Source organism: Gymnoscopelus microlampas (genome assembly GCF_963454915.1).
Source record: "Gymnoscopelus microlampas genome assembly, chromosome: 20".
Classification (NCBI taxonomy): Eukaryota; Metazoa; Chordata; class Actinopteri; order Myctophiformes; family Myctophidae; genus Gymnoscopelus; species Gymnoscopelus microlampas.
In genome coordinates, this window is record NC_139957.1 from 24,935,402 (window position 1) to 24,952,542 (window position 17,141).

General features: G+C 44.7%; 1 protein-coding gene across 1 annotated transcript in view; it reads left to right on the forward strand.

Annotated features, from left to right (window-relative positions):
* Nucleotides 1–17,141, forward strand: part of spred1 (sprouty related EVH1 domain containing 1) — a 49,316-nt gene that overhangs the window by 22,718 nt on the left and 9,457 nt on the right. Inside the window, exons 3-4 of the mRNA XM_084044022.1 lie at nt 5,177–5,345; nt 11,615–11,661. Coding sequence (XP_083900148.1) covers nt 5,177–5,345; nt 11,615–11,661 — 216 coding nt within the window. The remainder of the gene's footprint in view (nt 1–5,176; nt 5,346–11,614; nt 11,662–17,141) is intronic.

Below are 17,141 nucleotides of genomic sequence, written 5' to 3' on the forward strand. Positions count from 1 at the left end.
TCCCACTGATGTCAGGACAGCAGAGTCACTGCCCATCTTTCGCCGCAGGCTGAAAACCCACCTCTTCAGGAAACACTACCCTTCCTCTTTGCCTGGCCTACTTGTTGTTAACTAGTTTAGGAACTATTGTTGTATTGGATTGATTAGCTCGTGCTCATTTGATTTGGCTATTTTATCTCATGTGCTTGAAAGTAGATAGCTGATATATTGCACTTTTACCTTAGCGCTAGGTATACTCTTGGTTGCTTGTTTTTACAGGAAATACACTTAAGACCTCTGGTGATTAGTAGTTTCGTTCCCTACCTATGTTGAATACACTTATTGTAAGTCGCTTTGGATAAAAGCGTCTGCTAAATGACTGTAATGTAATGTAATGTACTACACAGCGTATCCATGCATTAGATCTGAGATTGAGGCCATTTTTTACCACCTCAAATTTTGAGGAGATATAAGTGGGGAGAATTCCACCCAAGATTGCCTTATAGATGAAAGTGTACCAATGCTGCTGCCTACGGGCACCTAGGGAGAACCAGCCGACTGCTGCATACAGAGTACAATAAATAGGTGTGTATGGACAGAAAACCAATGGCAGAGAAAGGGAGGAGACATGTGAGAAGACGCCGGGAGTCAAAACTGGGTCCTCACAACTCACAAGGAGCAACTGTTTGAGCTACCCCAGCTGTTAACATTTCTTTAAATAATACATTTTAATTTCTCATTTTCCCAAATTAGAAATTCAGCTTTGAAAGTAAAACGGAGTACATTGCTGTATGCTTAAAGGAACTTGAGGTGATACAAACATGAAGTATTTCATTATCGGATTCGGGGCATCGTGGTCACAAGTGATGTCATACCATCATAACGGGAACCCTGAGAAGATTCCCTCCCCTTATTGGAAATTGGTTGCGATGAAGCTGGAGTTAGACAGGTGCAATCAATTAGAAACCACCGCAACTATTTCTTGAAGGCAGCAGGTGCGGGCAACTTTCTGTACCCACAAGAGATGAAAATGGAGGAAGAAAAAAATATAAAGACAGAGACGGAACCCCAGAAATGGACGAGAGATGAAGGGAGATGGAAGAAGAGAGGTGGAGGGGATCTGTCTATAAGCGCAGTGATGCGGCACAGAGTGTACTGGTGATGACTCAGCTCAGCTGGCTCTCCATATAGCTACATCACCCTGCTTCTCCTCTGTCTCTCTCTCTCTCTCTCTCTCTCTCTCTCTCTCTCCCTCTCTCTCTCTCATGCTCTTTATTTGTTAAAGAGTAAGGACTACAGATCTAAATGGCTGTTGAATACTTAGATGTACCGGCTTTCAGATTAAAACAAATCTCCCTCGCTAAACTCTATACTACTTTGCCTCGCTCCTTGTGTTTTATTGTCTCTTTCTCTTGTCCTAATTGATGTAGCTATGAATTCGGTTCGGGCCAGGGATACTCAAATGGCTTTGCCTGGAGGGCTGGAGCTTACTTGATGCTATTGTTGTCTGTTTGCAGCTAGCCTTCTGTTATCACTCATCTTAGGAAAAGTATGGCATATTACATTTAAGTATTCATGTCTAGAAAGCAGGGCAGGAAATGTGTTTAGTTCTTTTGCTAGCCACAGTAGATGGTTAATTTGACCAATGATGGTCTGAATGTAGCAGAATTTTAGTTTTTTGAGGCTGGTGTGAATGAGGCCCCTGACTTTAAATGGAGTAATAAATGGTACACTTTATTATATTAATTCAAAGACACATTTTAACGTTCCATTTCCTTGAGTTCTCCTCCCAATTCATTGATGCAATCTTAACAACAGTTAGAGAAGAGAAGAGACTCAAGTTTGACTGCAGGATATTTATTGGCTCCTCTAATCAATAAATGAGTAACGATTGATGATTGTGGGAGTAAAAGAAGAGACTTTGCCCTGATTACTGTAAGAGCATCGGAAGTTGTTTTTGAGAATCGCTGATGAGATAAGGTTCCCCACTGGCCAGATAGGTGGATTGATTGATGCTGGATGCAAAATGGATCTCCTAGCTCTTCTTCTTTATCTCTCCAAGTGTTAGTCTGCGGCGTAAAATCCAGCGTGTTCGTTTAACTCTTGAGAGCGAAAAAATGGTTAAAGAAACTCACTATTTCTACTGTCTTGCCGCTTGTCTGTTCCTTGTATCTGCCTTGAGTGTTTGTGTCTATCTGTCTGTGCATATGCACAGTCACACGCACGCACGCACGCACGCACACACACACACACACACACACACACACACACACACACACACAGAACGGGGCCTGTCCCTGTGATTACCAGACCCTCGTGTCACAAAAGCCAGAGTGCAACTCTAAACTCCTCAATCTGTTTACACTCCCTCGCCAACCTATTCATCTCCTCGCCGATCTCCCTCCCTCTCTCTCTTCAGCCATCTCTCGCTATCTCTTTACTAATCCCCGCGCGTTTCACCTCTGTCTGTCTCCCCCTACCCCCCCTCCCCACCCTTTATGTCTCCTCACTATCCTTTCTCTCTCCTTCAGTCTCTCTCTCTGTCAGCGTGGCTCCTCCTCTCGTTCTCTGAGCGCGGTGTGGAATGTGGTGTTAAGTGTCGTCCTTCCTCGTAACGGTGATACTTCCTCCTCGGCCGGCCTCGCTGTGCGCTCACCTTACCTGCTCCGGCTCCATTCAGTCTCGCCTCCACAATCAGCCCCAGAGGCACACAGGCAGAACCCTCCGCCTCCCCCTCCTCCTCCTTCTGCCTTTCCCTCTCTCTCTTCAACACTCCACCTCCCTCCCTCTATCCACCCCCCATCCTCCTCCCTGCCTCCCTTCATCCACTGGCTCTGGGTAAACACACAGGCTTAACCCTTGCAGTTCTTGTCTCTCAGGGAGATGTGTATACCCAGTAAGACGCGGGTCCATTTGGTTACATTTGTACACTTGGAGCTAGAAATGGATAAGTGAACACTGACGACTCTACTGTGCACACATGTATTAAAGAATTAAAGTTCTCAGTCGCCACGACTGATTTCAGTCTTTTGGATTCCATAGAAGCCAGCATGTCTTCTATGGAAGCATGTTGCGCAGCGAAAATAGCCGATCGACAAGCTCTCAATGCGCCTGCGATGCATTGAGAGCTTGTAGATCGGCTATTTTCGGTTAATATTTTCAAAGATTGGAGCATTTGAAGTTTTCAAACTAGCAAAATATTTAGAAGCATTTTCCATAAAACCCTAATGGGTGTCGGATATGTCATAAAAGCAAAGGTTAAAGGCTCAATCTGTAATTTCTTCACCTGGTTGGCAGTATGTAGAACAGCCGGAACAATATTACTAAAATATAATCAAGATTAATTTTACATATTGTGTTAATTTAGGAATTAATCCATGCACATGCAATAATAGGCTACAATACGTGATTGCACACTTACACACCACTTTAGTTTTGGGTTTCATACATTTTGCGAGTGTATGCATGTCGATGCTCAGAGCAACCTAACCTACATATATAATACGTTGATTGGCACAATTAAGTTCCTTCCGGATGGATTATGTTCCGGTGTACTTGATTGAGACTGTGCTGCCTTTCTCAGAAACATGTGCGTGTGTGCGTGCATGATGCTATTGATTATGTGTTCAAGCGTGCAAGGAGCTTCCACGCATGGGACAGCGGCGGTGGTAGTGGTGGTACTTTGGCTGGCTTTTGGTTTGTTGAATTGTAAGTTATGTTTTGTATTGCTTTTGACATGGCATTTTGTTGCACTACAGATGCACCATGCAGCACTTGCGTCAGTATTTTCATCATGCCAGTGACGGTCACGTTCTCTCACCCAGGACCCCCCCCCCCCCCTCCATCCTCTTCACCCATCCGTCCCATGCACACTCACACATTCACACTCGGCTAAGCCGACCTCTCACGCACGGCCCACTCGCACATTCAGACGCTTAAGCCTTGCTTTCTCGTGCACACGCTCTCTCAATCACTCAGCCATCCCCGCGCACGCTCGCAGAAAAACCTCAAAGACTGTAATGGCCGTCTCTCATTTCATTTAATCTGCCTAGAGGAAAGGCCTGGAGGCGGCCCAGCAGCCCTGATTAATAATAGGCTTTGGAAACACAGTCTCTCTCTGCCACACACTTCGGCTGCCTGGCTCCAAAACACACTGCCCCCCCACCACCACTGCTGCACTCCAGTTTTATCATCATCTGTAATGAAAACCCCACCATTTAGAATGTGTTTTACAAATTATCCAGAAAAGAATGCGAAAGTATTGGGGCTTGGAGGAATTTCTTTTTGAGCAAGTCTCAAGTTTTGTCCAGTTTGAATTGCAGGTATTTTTTTTCTCCCTCTACGTAGCTCCCACACACACACACACACACACACACACACACACACACACACACACACACACACACACACACACACACACACACACACACACACACACACACACACACACACACACACACACACACACACACACACACACACGCACACACACACACACACACTCATAACGTTGTAGATTGATTGAATGTGACATATCTAACCAGCTTAGGGCGAGGAGGTAGATGAAGTATTTACATGCGCATGTTCTTCCTCCTAGGGTCCCATCCTGAGACATTGAATAACATGGTCTCCAGTCTGCATGCTAATACCTCGTATAGCTTGACAGGTCTACCAGATGGATGTATTGGATGAATCTGGGGAGACATAAGTTGTTATAACTTGCATCCTGTGTATAGGGTTGTCACTATTACAAATTTAAGTTGACGATTAATTGTCACTAAAATAATTGCGATTAACGATTTAGTTGTGTGTTTGGCATTGAACATTGCAACATGTGAATACAATAAAAAAGTCTGTTTGCCTTTTAGGTTTCGTAATCAAAAATCACAGGGCAGAATGTACAAATGTTATTAACATATTTATGTATTTACATTTAAAAAAGCTGAAATAGCTGATCTACAAGCTTACAACGCGTCACAAAGTGACGCGTTGTAAGCTTGTAGATCTGCTATCTCTGCTTTTTTTTTTTTTTTTTAAATGTAGACGATTATGACAATTATGCAAAAATAATTGCGATTATCTCAAATAATTGAGATTAGACGATTTTGTAATAATTGTGACAGGCCTACCTGTGTAATAAACTGTCACTCCCTGGCTCTGTGTGTGCGTGTGTGCTTGTGTGTGCGTGGTTGGTCAGGTGGTGTTGGAGTGTGTCCTGCAGAAGGACCTGGTCTACAACAAGGTGAATCCCATCTTCCACCACTGGAGGATTAACGACAAGAAGTTCGGTCTGACCTTCCACAGCCCCGCCGATGCCCGTGCCTTTGATAGGGGTATTCGCCGGGCCATTGAAGACATCAGCCAAGGTGGGTCTGGGCGTGTGTGTGTGTGTGTGTGTGTGTGTGTGTGTGTGTGTGTGTGTGTGTGTGTGTGTGGCACACCACCATGGGGGGTTAAGTTGCCTGCATGTGTGATTCTGGATGTTTGGGCGAGGTGTGGGAGATTGTCAGGCCTCACCGGAACACACCTTAACTCAAGGCATCAAACAACCACCATTGACTATTGTTTTGGTTATCTAAAAATCTGTACAACCCGCAGATTACTGTCTGCTCCTTTTCCTTTCCTTTTTTCTCCATACTCCGAGCCACCACTCTCACAACAGGCTTGATTGGTACAATGCCCCTGCAAAGGTCTGCAGTATGCATGCATTGGCAGCCGTCCTATACATGCGTCATGATGAAAAAGTCTGTGTTCACGGATATCTACCTTACAATTGGCATCTACAGTCATGCGCCACAACGGTTGTCTGTGGGTAACTTGCATCAGTGTTGCCACACTTGCGCGGCAGCAACAAGCAACCAGCTTCATCCAACAGCAGCGCGCTGCGCACTGCGCACTGCGCATGCGTGGACGCACTTTCCCTAACCAATTTCACGCCACTTCACGCTTACAACTCCTGGACATGGCAACCCCGCCAACCACGCCCCCCATCCAAATACTGTCTGTCTGAAACTTTACACTACATCATGCATTGCAGAAAGGCAATTGCGCGAACGCGCATCTGTGCAGCACACACACACACACACACACACACACACACACACACACACACACACACACACACACACACACACACACACGCAAAGGGGGAACAGGCTTGCTTTTGCACACACACACACACACACACACGCGCGCGGGCGCACGGCGGCGAAGCAACAACGGCAGCTCATACACACACACGCACAGACACAGTGCAAGGGGAGAGTGCGCGCGCGCGCTCACACAGCCAGACAGGCGAAGGGCCAACGCAAAGGGAGCATACAAAGTGGACGGTCCGCCACACGGGCGTGGAGCCGTGATTGCATGCAGAGTGAAAGGTCAGTTTGATTAAGTGTTGCTCTCGCTTTTGGTTTGCGTGGCCAAAACATCTACAGCCCACTTCACGAGAGCCTCGCGCCAGCGACTAGACGGAAGGGTCGCGTAGCGACCCGCACCTCTAGTGGTATACATTGTACCGCGCGCGCGTGCGTGCGTGCGTGCGTGCGTGCGTGCGTGCGTGCGTGCGTGTGTGAGTGCGTGTCGGCAGCCTGTGCTCCTGTCTGTATGTTATTGCCGTGTAATGCCTGACCTAGCATCTGTTGTAGGGGGAGATGCATAGCGTTGATTAGTGTTGATGACTTCCCCCTGCTACCTGCTCACTCAACCAAGCACGACCCCTCCTCCTGGGTTATCTTATCAGCACCAGCTGCCCAGATAAACACTCTACTTCCTGTAGAGACTGGCAAAGGCGAAGCCGTGCCCGGACAGCGGGCGATAGTGGAAAGAGAGGGAGGGATGGGGGCAGGGAGTCGAGACACGTGGACCAGGGTAGAGATCGGGAATAGGGGCAGAGGTTCAGATGAGGGAAAAGGCTGGAGGAATTTCACCGCAAATTTAAGTCTGAGAGAGAGTACGAGTGTACACTCAGTGTTACAAATGGAGAGATTATCATCGAGAATTTTACTGAGTAGTAATACAATAGAGGAGAGACAAATAAAGATGTCTTTACTGTAGTTGGTGTGCGGGTTCTACCTTTTTAATGTTAGTACTTTTAGCCCTGCACCCATTGTTGAGGTGAGTGTAGTCCGCCTTGAAGCCTTAATAGAGGAAACATTTGGTCAGGCCTAACTCAAGGTAGCATTTAGGCTAATTTGGGAAAACAAGACAAAGGGTGGGGTTGGATCTTGGAGTTGAGTTAGCAGCTTTGGTTCCTGATAAGCATTATTTTCCAGCACTGTGCCAAGGGGTTGCAAAGTCATCCAATTAGCAAGAGGACCGCCAGCTCAGCGATCTGCCACCGAGTCCTGTGTTGCACAAGAAGCTGGCTGGCAGGCCTATGGGGGCCGTAATCTCTTTTACTCTCTCAATCCAGGACCCCTTAGTGGGGAGTGGGGTATAACAAACCATATTGTGCAGGTTTATTGATGCTTGCCTCTGTAACTTCTTGTCCACAACACTTTATCCAAAGATCTAACCACAGGCCCACAGAGACACATGTTAAGTATTTCAATCATGCAGAGTGGATAATCGTGGGCATAAGTGTGGGCCATCTTTGAAGATGCTGAATAGATCACCAATGATAAAAAGTAGAATCCTAAGGGTGGATTTAATGAGACCAAAAAAAAAACATGCCCTAACAGAGGCCAATTTACATAACCAGTAAGTTGGCGGGAGAGCAAGTTGGCTCAGGCTATGAGAATATTAAGCCATTGTAAAGGAGTAAGCCTCCATGCCACTGGTTCTCAACCTTTTCAGGCCGTGACCCCCCAAAATAATCATATTTGAACTGGGGACCCCCCACCCTGACTTGGAAGCACTTGGAATGTAGGGTTTTGTTGTTGTTTGCCTTGTTTCCACAGATAAATATTGTGAAAATTGCAGATCTACAAGTTCACAATGCCTTGCGTTTGCGAGACATTGTGAGCATGTAAATCGTCTATTTTCAAAATGTTTGCCTCTTCTTATATTATTTCACAATTTGGCCAATGTTTGACCAGGACGTTTTTGTATAGTTTGTTGATTACTTTTGATGCAGTCTTTTTCTTTGCTTCTTTTTATTTTCAATATTTTCTTTAGGTATTTAAAAGGCTACTTAAATTGTCACTTCACTGTCATGTGGGGACCACCCTGGGGGTCCCGACCCACAGGTTGAGAACGGGTTCCAGGTGGTACCCAGGTAAAAGATTGCCAGTTAGTAACCAAATGGACACTTACGGGATTGCAACTTATTCTGAGAGTGTAGAAATGGAATCAAATGTGTCCCATAAGGGTCCTTTTCCTTCCATTTCAGTTAAATGAACACATACGACATTACAGTGTAGATTGGATAAAAATCATATCAAATGGGGGTCCTTGGCCTAATGCATAGCAAACTAGTGGTCCTTGAATTTAGTATAATCACAAATTTAGATAATCACTGCTCCATTTATACTGATGTCAACATTACTGGATAAACCCATTAAAAACGGGAAAGCATTGGTGTCATTTTCGATTTTTGCGTTGGCTATTAAAAAATATCAGATATACAAGCTCACAGCGCGTCTTGTACTTCTTGTACATCTGCTATTTTTTACATTTTTGAAAAATCGTGCAAGTGTAAGAACTACTGATTTCAGAAGGCATTTGTAGAATCGGCCTCAGGTCTTCTAGCAGTAAGAGTACTGCTGAATTGATGATTAAACTAATACCGTGCCCATGGATCTTTTGAAGGTTCTATCTGCAGCCTCTCGCTTGTGAATTTCAACTGTGGCCAGGCTGTGCAGAGTTTTGTCTCTCTCTCTCTCTCTCTCTCTCTCTCTCTCTCTCTCTCTCTCTCTCCTGCTCTTTTCTCTCTCCTGGCGTCCTCTGTATTCTGCCAGTGTTGTGTAATACCTCTTCACCGTGCAGGCAGGTTCCTCTGTATTCCTGTTGCATCGCTCTGCTGCCCGACTGCTCTGTGTGTGTGTGTGTGTGTGTGTGTGTGTGTGTGTGTGTGTGTGTGTGTGTGTGTGTGTGTGTGTGTGTGTCTGTGTGTGTGTGTGTGTGTGCGTGCGTGCGTGCGTGTGTGTGTGTGTGTATGTGTGTGCATGCACATGCATGTGAGTGTATCAGCCTTGCAGTCCTCTGTTGCCATGGCAACGCCAGGCACATGGCTCAGGCAGCTCTGTGGTCCAGCACTGATAGAGTCGTGCAGCAGGAAGCCTCTGTCTCACACACACACACACACACACACACACACACACACACACATGCACGTAAACCCACCTACCTCTCTCCACGTGATTGGAAGACGGACATACTGATGGACAGACCACGTTTAAAGGGTGATTTGTACTTAGTTGCGTGCCAGTGTTGCACACTGAAAATAGCCACAAGCTGACAACGCAGCGCAACTCAATGCGTCGTGAGCTTGTAGATCTGTTATTTTTGTTGTGCGACACGGCACGCAACCATGTATGAATCGGGCATAATTGGAGCCCAGTGAATTATCCCTGTGGTAAACACTGCATTGCCCTATGACAGAGACATGCATTGACGTTGCCTTGCTACAGACAGACAGACAGACGCCTGGCTGGTTCAACCACTTGAACCCTAGCATCTATGTTCTGGGGTAACATTCGCCAAAAATAGCAGATCCTCAAGCTCAATGAGGTCGTAGATTGGCTATTTTTGGTGTAGACGGAAAAAAGCTGTCCAAGTACAGAGCCAACTCAGACGAGTCTAGAGGGTTTAAGTGGTTAAATAAGGCCTCAGTGATTCTAATTATGTGAACTTGAGACTTAAAAAGAAGCTCTTGATGCCCCAGGTACACACAGTTTCCCCTTCATCCCCGGTGGAAATGACTTAATCCTTGTTTTCCACACCGTTGCCAAGATCTTTGTTTTCTCCACTTCTTCCGGACAGTTACTTCTGCGGCTTGTTTTCAAACACGACGAGTCTGCCGCTCCTTGCAGGTCAAGGCGGGTCTAGGCGGGGTCACATCGCGCATTCGGTGGTGGTGATAGGTTTTTGTAAATGACAAGGCGTTCCTTGCTTTCACGAAGAAAACGTGAATGTTTAATGGCGACGGCTGCAATTTGATGAAAACACACAAATAGTACTGCTTGTATTTAATGATACAATGTTGTATTTCTTTTGGATGTTTATCCATTGTTTTTAGACATTTTGTTGCAGACCTGAGCTCATTGTCACTGATGATGAAAAAGAAAGAAAGAAAGAAAGAAAGAAAAAAAAGACGGTAACATGGTTAGCCAAATCAAGTGGCATATTAGCTCTGGCTCCAGTGTCTGTAGATGAGGTGTTTTGGACAGGGGTGGGGGCTCATGGCGTTTTAGCCTGGGTCAGAGTTGCACTATCCCAGGCATGCATATTTCATTAGGCTCTACACAGTCAAATCCGAGAGTGAACAAATGGAGCCAAATGGACCCTTACGGGTCCATTTGGCTCCATTTGTTGACTCTTGCAGTTAAATGGACACTGAGGATTTTACAGTGTATGTGCCTCACTGACACAAAGCAGCTTTCATTTCCCCATTAGGGCTGCAGTCGGAGGAAAGCAGAAGTCCTGCTCTATTCTCGCTTGACAAGAATCAGCGTTTATGACACCGAGTCTGTCGGCACGCTGTGCTCAAACATGCTCAGAGGGAAGGGCAGGCTGCCGTACGTCGAAATAGAAACGCTTTCGTGAGGTTTTCAATAGAAACGTTTTCTTGTTGCTTGCATGCAACGGCACTCGAATATGTAAAGGTGGACAGGCAGGATAGATACAGAACAAGATTTAATTCGTGTTCTGAGATGTTTTGCCCTCTAGCGTTGAGTTTCAGCTTCAAGAATGGATATTCAGCCGTACTTTGAATGTCCATATATATACTCTTATGATACCTCCTAGGCCCAAGCAAGCTCTGTGCTTTTGAAATAACTTATTTTAATTTTCTTTCATTTGAATTCCTTTTCAAAACAAATTCATTTTGTGGAAGGCTACGGTGGAGTGACCCTTTGTTGCATATGTTGACTTTCAAAGACAAACTGAAATGGTAACCTCCTTTGCTAGATTATGTTTTAAATTAGGGCGTCAAATTGAATCACATCTGTAATAATTAACATGCTTTTGTGTGTCTACTGGCACAGATAACACCATGGATATGTGTCAATAATGCTGTAGTCAGACTGAAGGCCTGGATGGTTCAATGATGATTTGGGACAGACAGAGGGAGGGTGCTGTTAAGATGCTGTAGCTGTTGCTTTGTGAGTGAGTGAGTGAGTGAGTGAGTGTGTGTGATTGTGTTGGGATTGAGGCATCCACTGTTTCCCAAACAGTGGGTCGGGACCCATCATTATTTCAAAAGATTAAAACAAAACTTTAAACACTTTCATAAATAATAAGTATTTCATTAATACAATGAAAAAATCTAACAATTTCCATACATAGATAAATAAAAAGTTTAGGAAATAGTGAAAATAGCAGATCTACAAGCTCACAACTATGAGCTTGTAGATCTGCTATTTTCATTAGTTTGGGTCCCCCGGGCAAATGTCTAATTTCTCTTTTGGGTCTTGAGCTAAAACGTTTGGGAACCACAGCTCTAATCTCCTCCCCTTCTCTGCCTTTTCCCTTACAGGTTGTCCATCATTCGGGGAAACAGATGCTCCTGAGGATGGCCTACAGGTGAGTGGCGGCAGAGTGGATGTCCAGGGATTACAAACAGAGGGTGGGGTGGAGACAATCCAGCATGTTCATCTATTCGTCATCAGTTAAATTTCAGTTATAAGCTTCATTGTTACATTGGATAGTGATCGTGTTTTGCTGCACTTTGGTATTGACACTCCCAGATGGGACACCTCAACTGTCCCTGGTGACCTACAGCATGCTGTTTTAATCACTTAAACCCCCAGACGTCTATCCTTGGCCCTTTTATTTTCCCCCTCTACACACCAAGGGACCTATCTAAGCCGGGTTTCCATATCACAGTATCAACACGGGCACTTCACGACTCTACCTGCTTTTGCAGTCGTTTCCATTATACAAGCACCCGGTCCTTTGAGGGCTCTGGGGGAATGGTGACGTGTAAAGCTTGTGACTGCTGATTGGTCAGGGAATCCTCACAGCTGTGTCAACACAGAAAGATGCAGATTTTAGTTCGCGAGTCGCAGTCTACGCATGTTTGTTTTTATATCAGTATTTTCTTTATCTGTGAGGATGTGTTTAAATGCTGGTGTTAGAAATGCGTTTCGATTAGACGAAAATGTTGAGATTCCACAAAGCCCCAAGAACTACAAACACATTGACGAACAGCGGACAAGTCGGTCGTCACGAGTAAATTAGTAAATTAATTACGGCCACCCGTATTGCATTTTGGATCATGCCTCCGCTGTGTAATTGTTGGTATAGAGTGGGTGAGATAAGACTGTGGGCCCTATTTTCGCCAGTGCCTTACCCGTTATCCCTAAACGTCTTGGCCATTTTTTTTTACTATTTTAAAAAATATTTGCAAATAGTTCAAATAGCCAATCTACAAGCTCACAGCATGTCAATGTAGATCGGCTAGTTGAACTATTTGAAAATGGCAAAGAAGTTTAGGGATAATGGGTAAGGCACCGGCGAAAATAGAGCCCTCTGTGTATTTGGGGTGCATTTCTCCTTTCCGACATGTCGCCTTTCCGACGTTGACGAACCCTATACCTAACCCTAACCCTAACCCTAACCGCACGCGGAAGCCACTAGTCGGAGTGGTGAGATGTCGGAATGGAGAGTGAACACCGTGTATTTGCTCTTGAGTGTACAGAACCAAATGGACTGAGCAGTCTTTCCTTTTTGTAATCAATTGCACTCATAAATAATAAGCATAGTGCAGAGGGGGTGAACTGCCAGTTTTGTTGTAGACTAGGATTGTTTTTGTCTAGTTTAGGGACTTGGGTTTAATTACTTTTAGTACATGTTTTTGTTTTGTAGCATGATAGCTAGCTCTGGACCAGAGCTACATGATAGCCTGCTTCCTCAGAGCTCAATATGTGGGTGAAACACAAAACACAATCGCCACCAGATTAAACCAACATAGATATAATATAAACAATGGCAAGAAGACCAATTTGATAATTGTTCAACACTTTATGACACATGGAATATACTCCCTAAAAGTCACTGGCTTAGAGCATAACCCAAATTGGACAACAGGACAGAGACAATATAACGAAAGACAATGGATAAAAAGATTGGACACAATTTTTCCAGAAGGACTGAATATGACAAACACCAAAAACACACAAACCAACCCTTCTTAATTCACCCAAATTAACTCACAGAAACACACAAAGAGACCACCAGGTACTTAGAGAACTAAAAGAACAAAGACCCACCAGAGAAAGGAGGAATAACACCCGACCACTAAGGACAATCACAGACACGTCAACGACCCTAGGGGAAGGCAAGGGGCTTCTCCCTGACCCATAGCTTAAAGACCCAAATAGGTGTGAGGGTGATCAACCCAAATGCCCACTCAAGCCTTCAAAAGGACTAAGTGGGCCAAGACACACACAATCAAACAATGGACCTAGGAAGACTTAGATGAACAAATGTGAAATAATAAGGACCTTAAAATTAAAAGGGGTTAAGGCCCTCATTACTCTAACCCCAACCCCTGTAGCAGAAATGGAGAATTGTATCAGTCCCAACAAAGACACACTATTGACCAGTAGTCACAGGGAAGGTTAGTTGGGGTACACGCAGTCCCCACAAACATCATTTACGATTCTGTCCCTATCGGTACATAACTCGGACGGCGCTGAGTCGACTAGCAGCCCTTCGGCCGGTCGTTGCGGGCACTCGCGCCTGGAGGCGCTCGGGCGCAACTCCTCGGCCTCAAGGTCTGCTGAGTCGGCGCGCCTCCGTCATGGTCCATAACTGTATTTGTTCTCTTAAATCTTTTATTGAGTCCTAATCCTGTACCATTCTTATAATGACATTATGGATGATTTTTTGGTATGCGGTCCAGGTGGGACTCAGGATGACTGGACTTACCTGCCATGCACAGTCCCCAGTGAACATTTCTCACAAAGTTCACTGGCATTTCTATTTCATATTATAAATTGTAAACATGCCCAAAAACCTAAACCTTAAAGAAAGGTGAAATGGTTAACCCTAATTGGAAAAAAATGTTTTTCCCCCCCTCCCTCCAGGAAAGGGGTAACAGCCAAAAAGGGCTTAGGGCAAAGATTTAGAATGTAGTCTAAAGGAATACTTAATTAAACAGAATGTGAAATTATATGGACCTTAAAATTAAAGAGTAGCAGGATCCCAAAAAGACTTTCTTTCAAAAATAAGATGGCGAGAGCAAAAATTCCTTGCTCTGCCTTTTTCTGAAAGGATGACCTTTCTAAAAAGGCTTAGCACTGAAGTCCGACCCTAACCATTCCCTAACCCTAACCCTAACCGCACGCGGAAGCCACTAGTCGGAGTGGTGAGATGTCGGAATGGAGAGTGAACACCGTGTATTTGCTCTTGAGTGTACAGAACCAAATGGACTGAGCAGTCTTTCATTTTTGTAATCAATTGCACTCATAAATAATAAGCATAGTGCAGAGGGGGTGAACTGCCAGTTTTGTTGTAGACTAGGATTGTTTTTGTCTAGTTTAGGGACTTGGGTTTAATTACTTTTAGTACATGTTTTTGTTTTGTAGCATGATAGCTAGCTCTGGACCAGAGCTACATGATAGCCTGCTTCCTCAGAGCTAGTATGGCTAATTGTCATTATTTGGCCATGTTCACCCTGACGTTAAACGTCGCTATTGTTGTTAAGACCTGATGACCTGTCTCATGTCGGGTCGAAACGTTGTCCAGCTCAATATTTGTCATGGGTGTTTTTTGGGCATAACATAAATTAGACCAATCAAGAGTGTTTTCTCCTGTTCCCATTAAGATCTAGGTGCATTGCTATTTAAATGATTGATTAGGGAAGTTGGAGGAGATGCCAACTGCTGAGGAAAAGGGAAAGTGTGCAACCATCTAGCAGCATTAATAAAGTAATGTAATGATTTCGGGAATCAAGTGAAACTGGCATTTGGGGCATGCAAAGAATCTCACCTTGCTTCAGCAATGTCTACTCATTTATGTCCAAGACACATCCATGATATCTTATCATATCAACTTGTCTTTGGATACGCATAGCAGACAGTGGGTACTTTTTGTTTTATTTCTCATTAATAGTTTTTTTGTGGTAGGCTTAGGCTACCTCACACTCACAGCATGGCAAATTGGCTGATGGCAACGGACAGTCACCCCATTCAATATGAATACTATGGCCGAGATCATTCATAATGTTTTCAACGTCAGTGCTGAGTCTCTCAGAAATGTCATTTACCATGTTGTATGTTGTGAGAGTTGTGTTGAATTCAGACGGATTTTGAATGCAAGCAGTGTGTTAATAATAATGCGCTCTCTAAATCGTGAGGTGGAAATACCTGCGCTGTCACTGGATTTAAGACCATGTTAGGACTGGTCTAAGGCGCAATCTCTTTTTGACTTTCCTCACTGTCCCTAAGACATCATTGCGCCAGTAATAGAGTTGTTCCGATACCGATACCAGTATCGGAAAAGCTGCCGATACCGCCTAAAATGCTGGTATCGGTATCTGCGAGTATGCCAGTCTGCTCTATGCCGATCTGATACCACATAATGTATCACATGATGATATGTCATTTACAGTAATCAATTCTTTTATATTTTGAATGCTTCAGTTGATGTTGCACTACCTGTTTTATACTCTGTGCTACTACATACATCGGAATCGGTATCGGGAAGGAAAAAAGGGTATCGGTACATCTCTAGCCAGTGATGCGCCAGACCACATCTCACTCTAAGACCAACAACGGCCACCAGTGCACAGATGAGCTTGGTAAATGACAACTGTGTTAGTTGTAAACTAGCAAAGATAATTGCGCTGTGTTAGGTGCCACTTAGCGCCAGGGTTAAGATAGAGCCCCTAATCTATTCGCTGAAAATAGCCGATCTACAAGCTCGCAGTGTTGTGAGCTTCTAGATCAGCAATTTTCATCAAATGTTCACCCATTGTCACAGAATGTTCACCTATTATGACATGACCAGACTAGGGACGTTAGGGTTCAAGTTGTTAACTGGAGGCAAGCCAGTGCTTGAACCAGAACTGTATGTCTCAGAGAGCTTTGCCCCCAGCCAGGCCCCAGCAACCAGCCTTTTGTCTTCCAATGGTTGTTCTTGGGATTTACAGGTGTTTAACCAGGGCCAGCTAGAACCTGATGTGAAGCTGGGTGTTGGCCAACAAATGTGCTCTTGCAGGCTTAGCTGTCCATATCAATCTATCCAGCGAGCTGTCACTCTGTCAGAACTGAACTCGAAACAATAACTAGTGCCTCAGGTGGCATATTTTTGTTCCTTAAATTTGTTTCCGTTCCAAGGCAGCGTGGCGTGGCGTGGCGTGGCGTGGGTAGTGTGGTCGATCCCGTGTTATTCAAACCTGCTTTGTTGAGAGTCTGAGCTCAGAGTCTGAGGTGTGCTATGTCGGTCAGCTGATGAAGGAAGTGTATGTCTTTGTTCCCTTTGTTGAAGCAACACGCCGTGGCCTCTGGTGCTGTGTTAACTGTTGAGGTGTGTGGATAAGAATGCAGTGCAAGAGAAAGGCATGCAGGTATATAACTCAGTCCTACACACCCATGTTCATTTGTTTTAGATATGAGGCCTGTTACAGGAATGCCACTCACCTGCTCCACATTTGATTGTGAAATAGGTGAAAAGACAGATTTGAAAGGACAAGCTCTTGTAACACAGGCTTATGTTGCAAATGTCCTACATGCTCAACCAGACCATTCTTATTGTGGACAACACACTATAATGGCCTATCCCATAAGGGGCATTCAGATGTGAGCTCAAGGTGAGGACCAGGACTGGTCTTTACTTTTGACCCCTCTGTGTATGACCTCGTTCACTGTGTGGACTCAGAGGTCAAAGGGCAGGGAGGAAGGAAGCTGTGTTCCTGACATGTACAGTACCTTTGGTTAAGTTTCTCTTTAACCACCTCAGTCCTATTGAAAAGAGACGATTTATTAGCTCACAATGTGTCGCAATGTGATGCGTTTCTCCTATTTTAGCTATTTCTGAAAATCTAAAAAAAAAGTTAA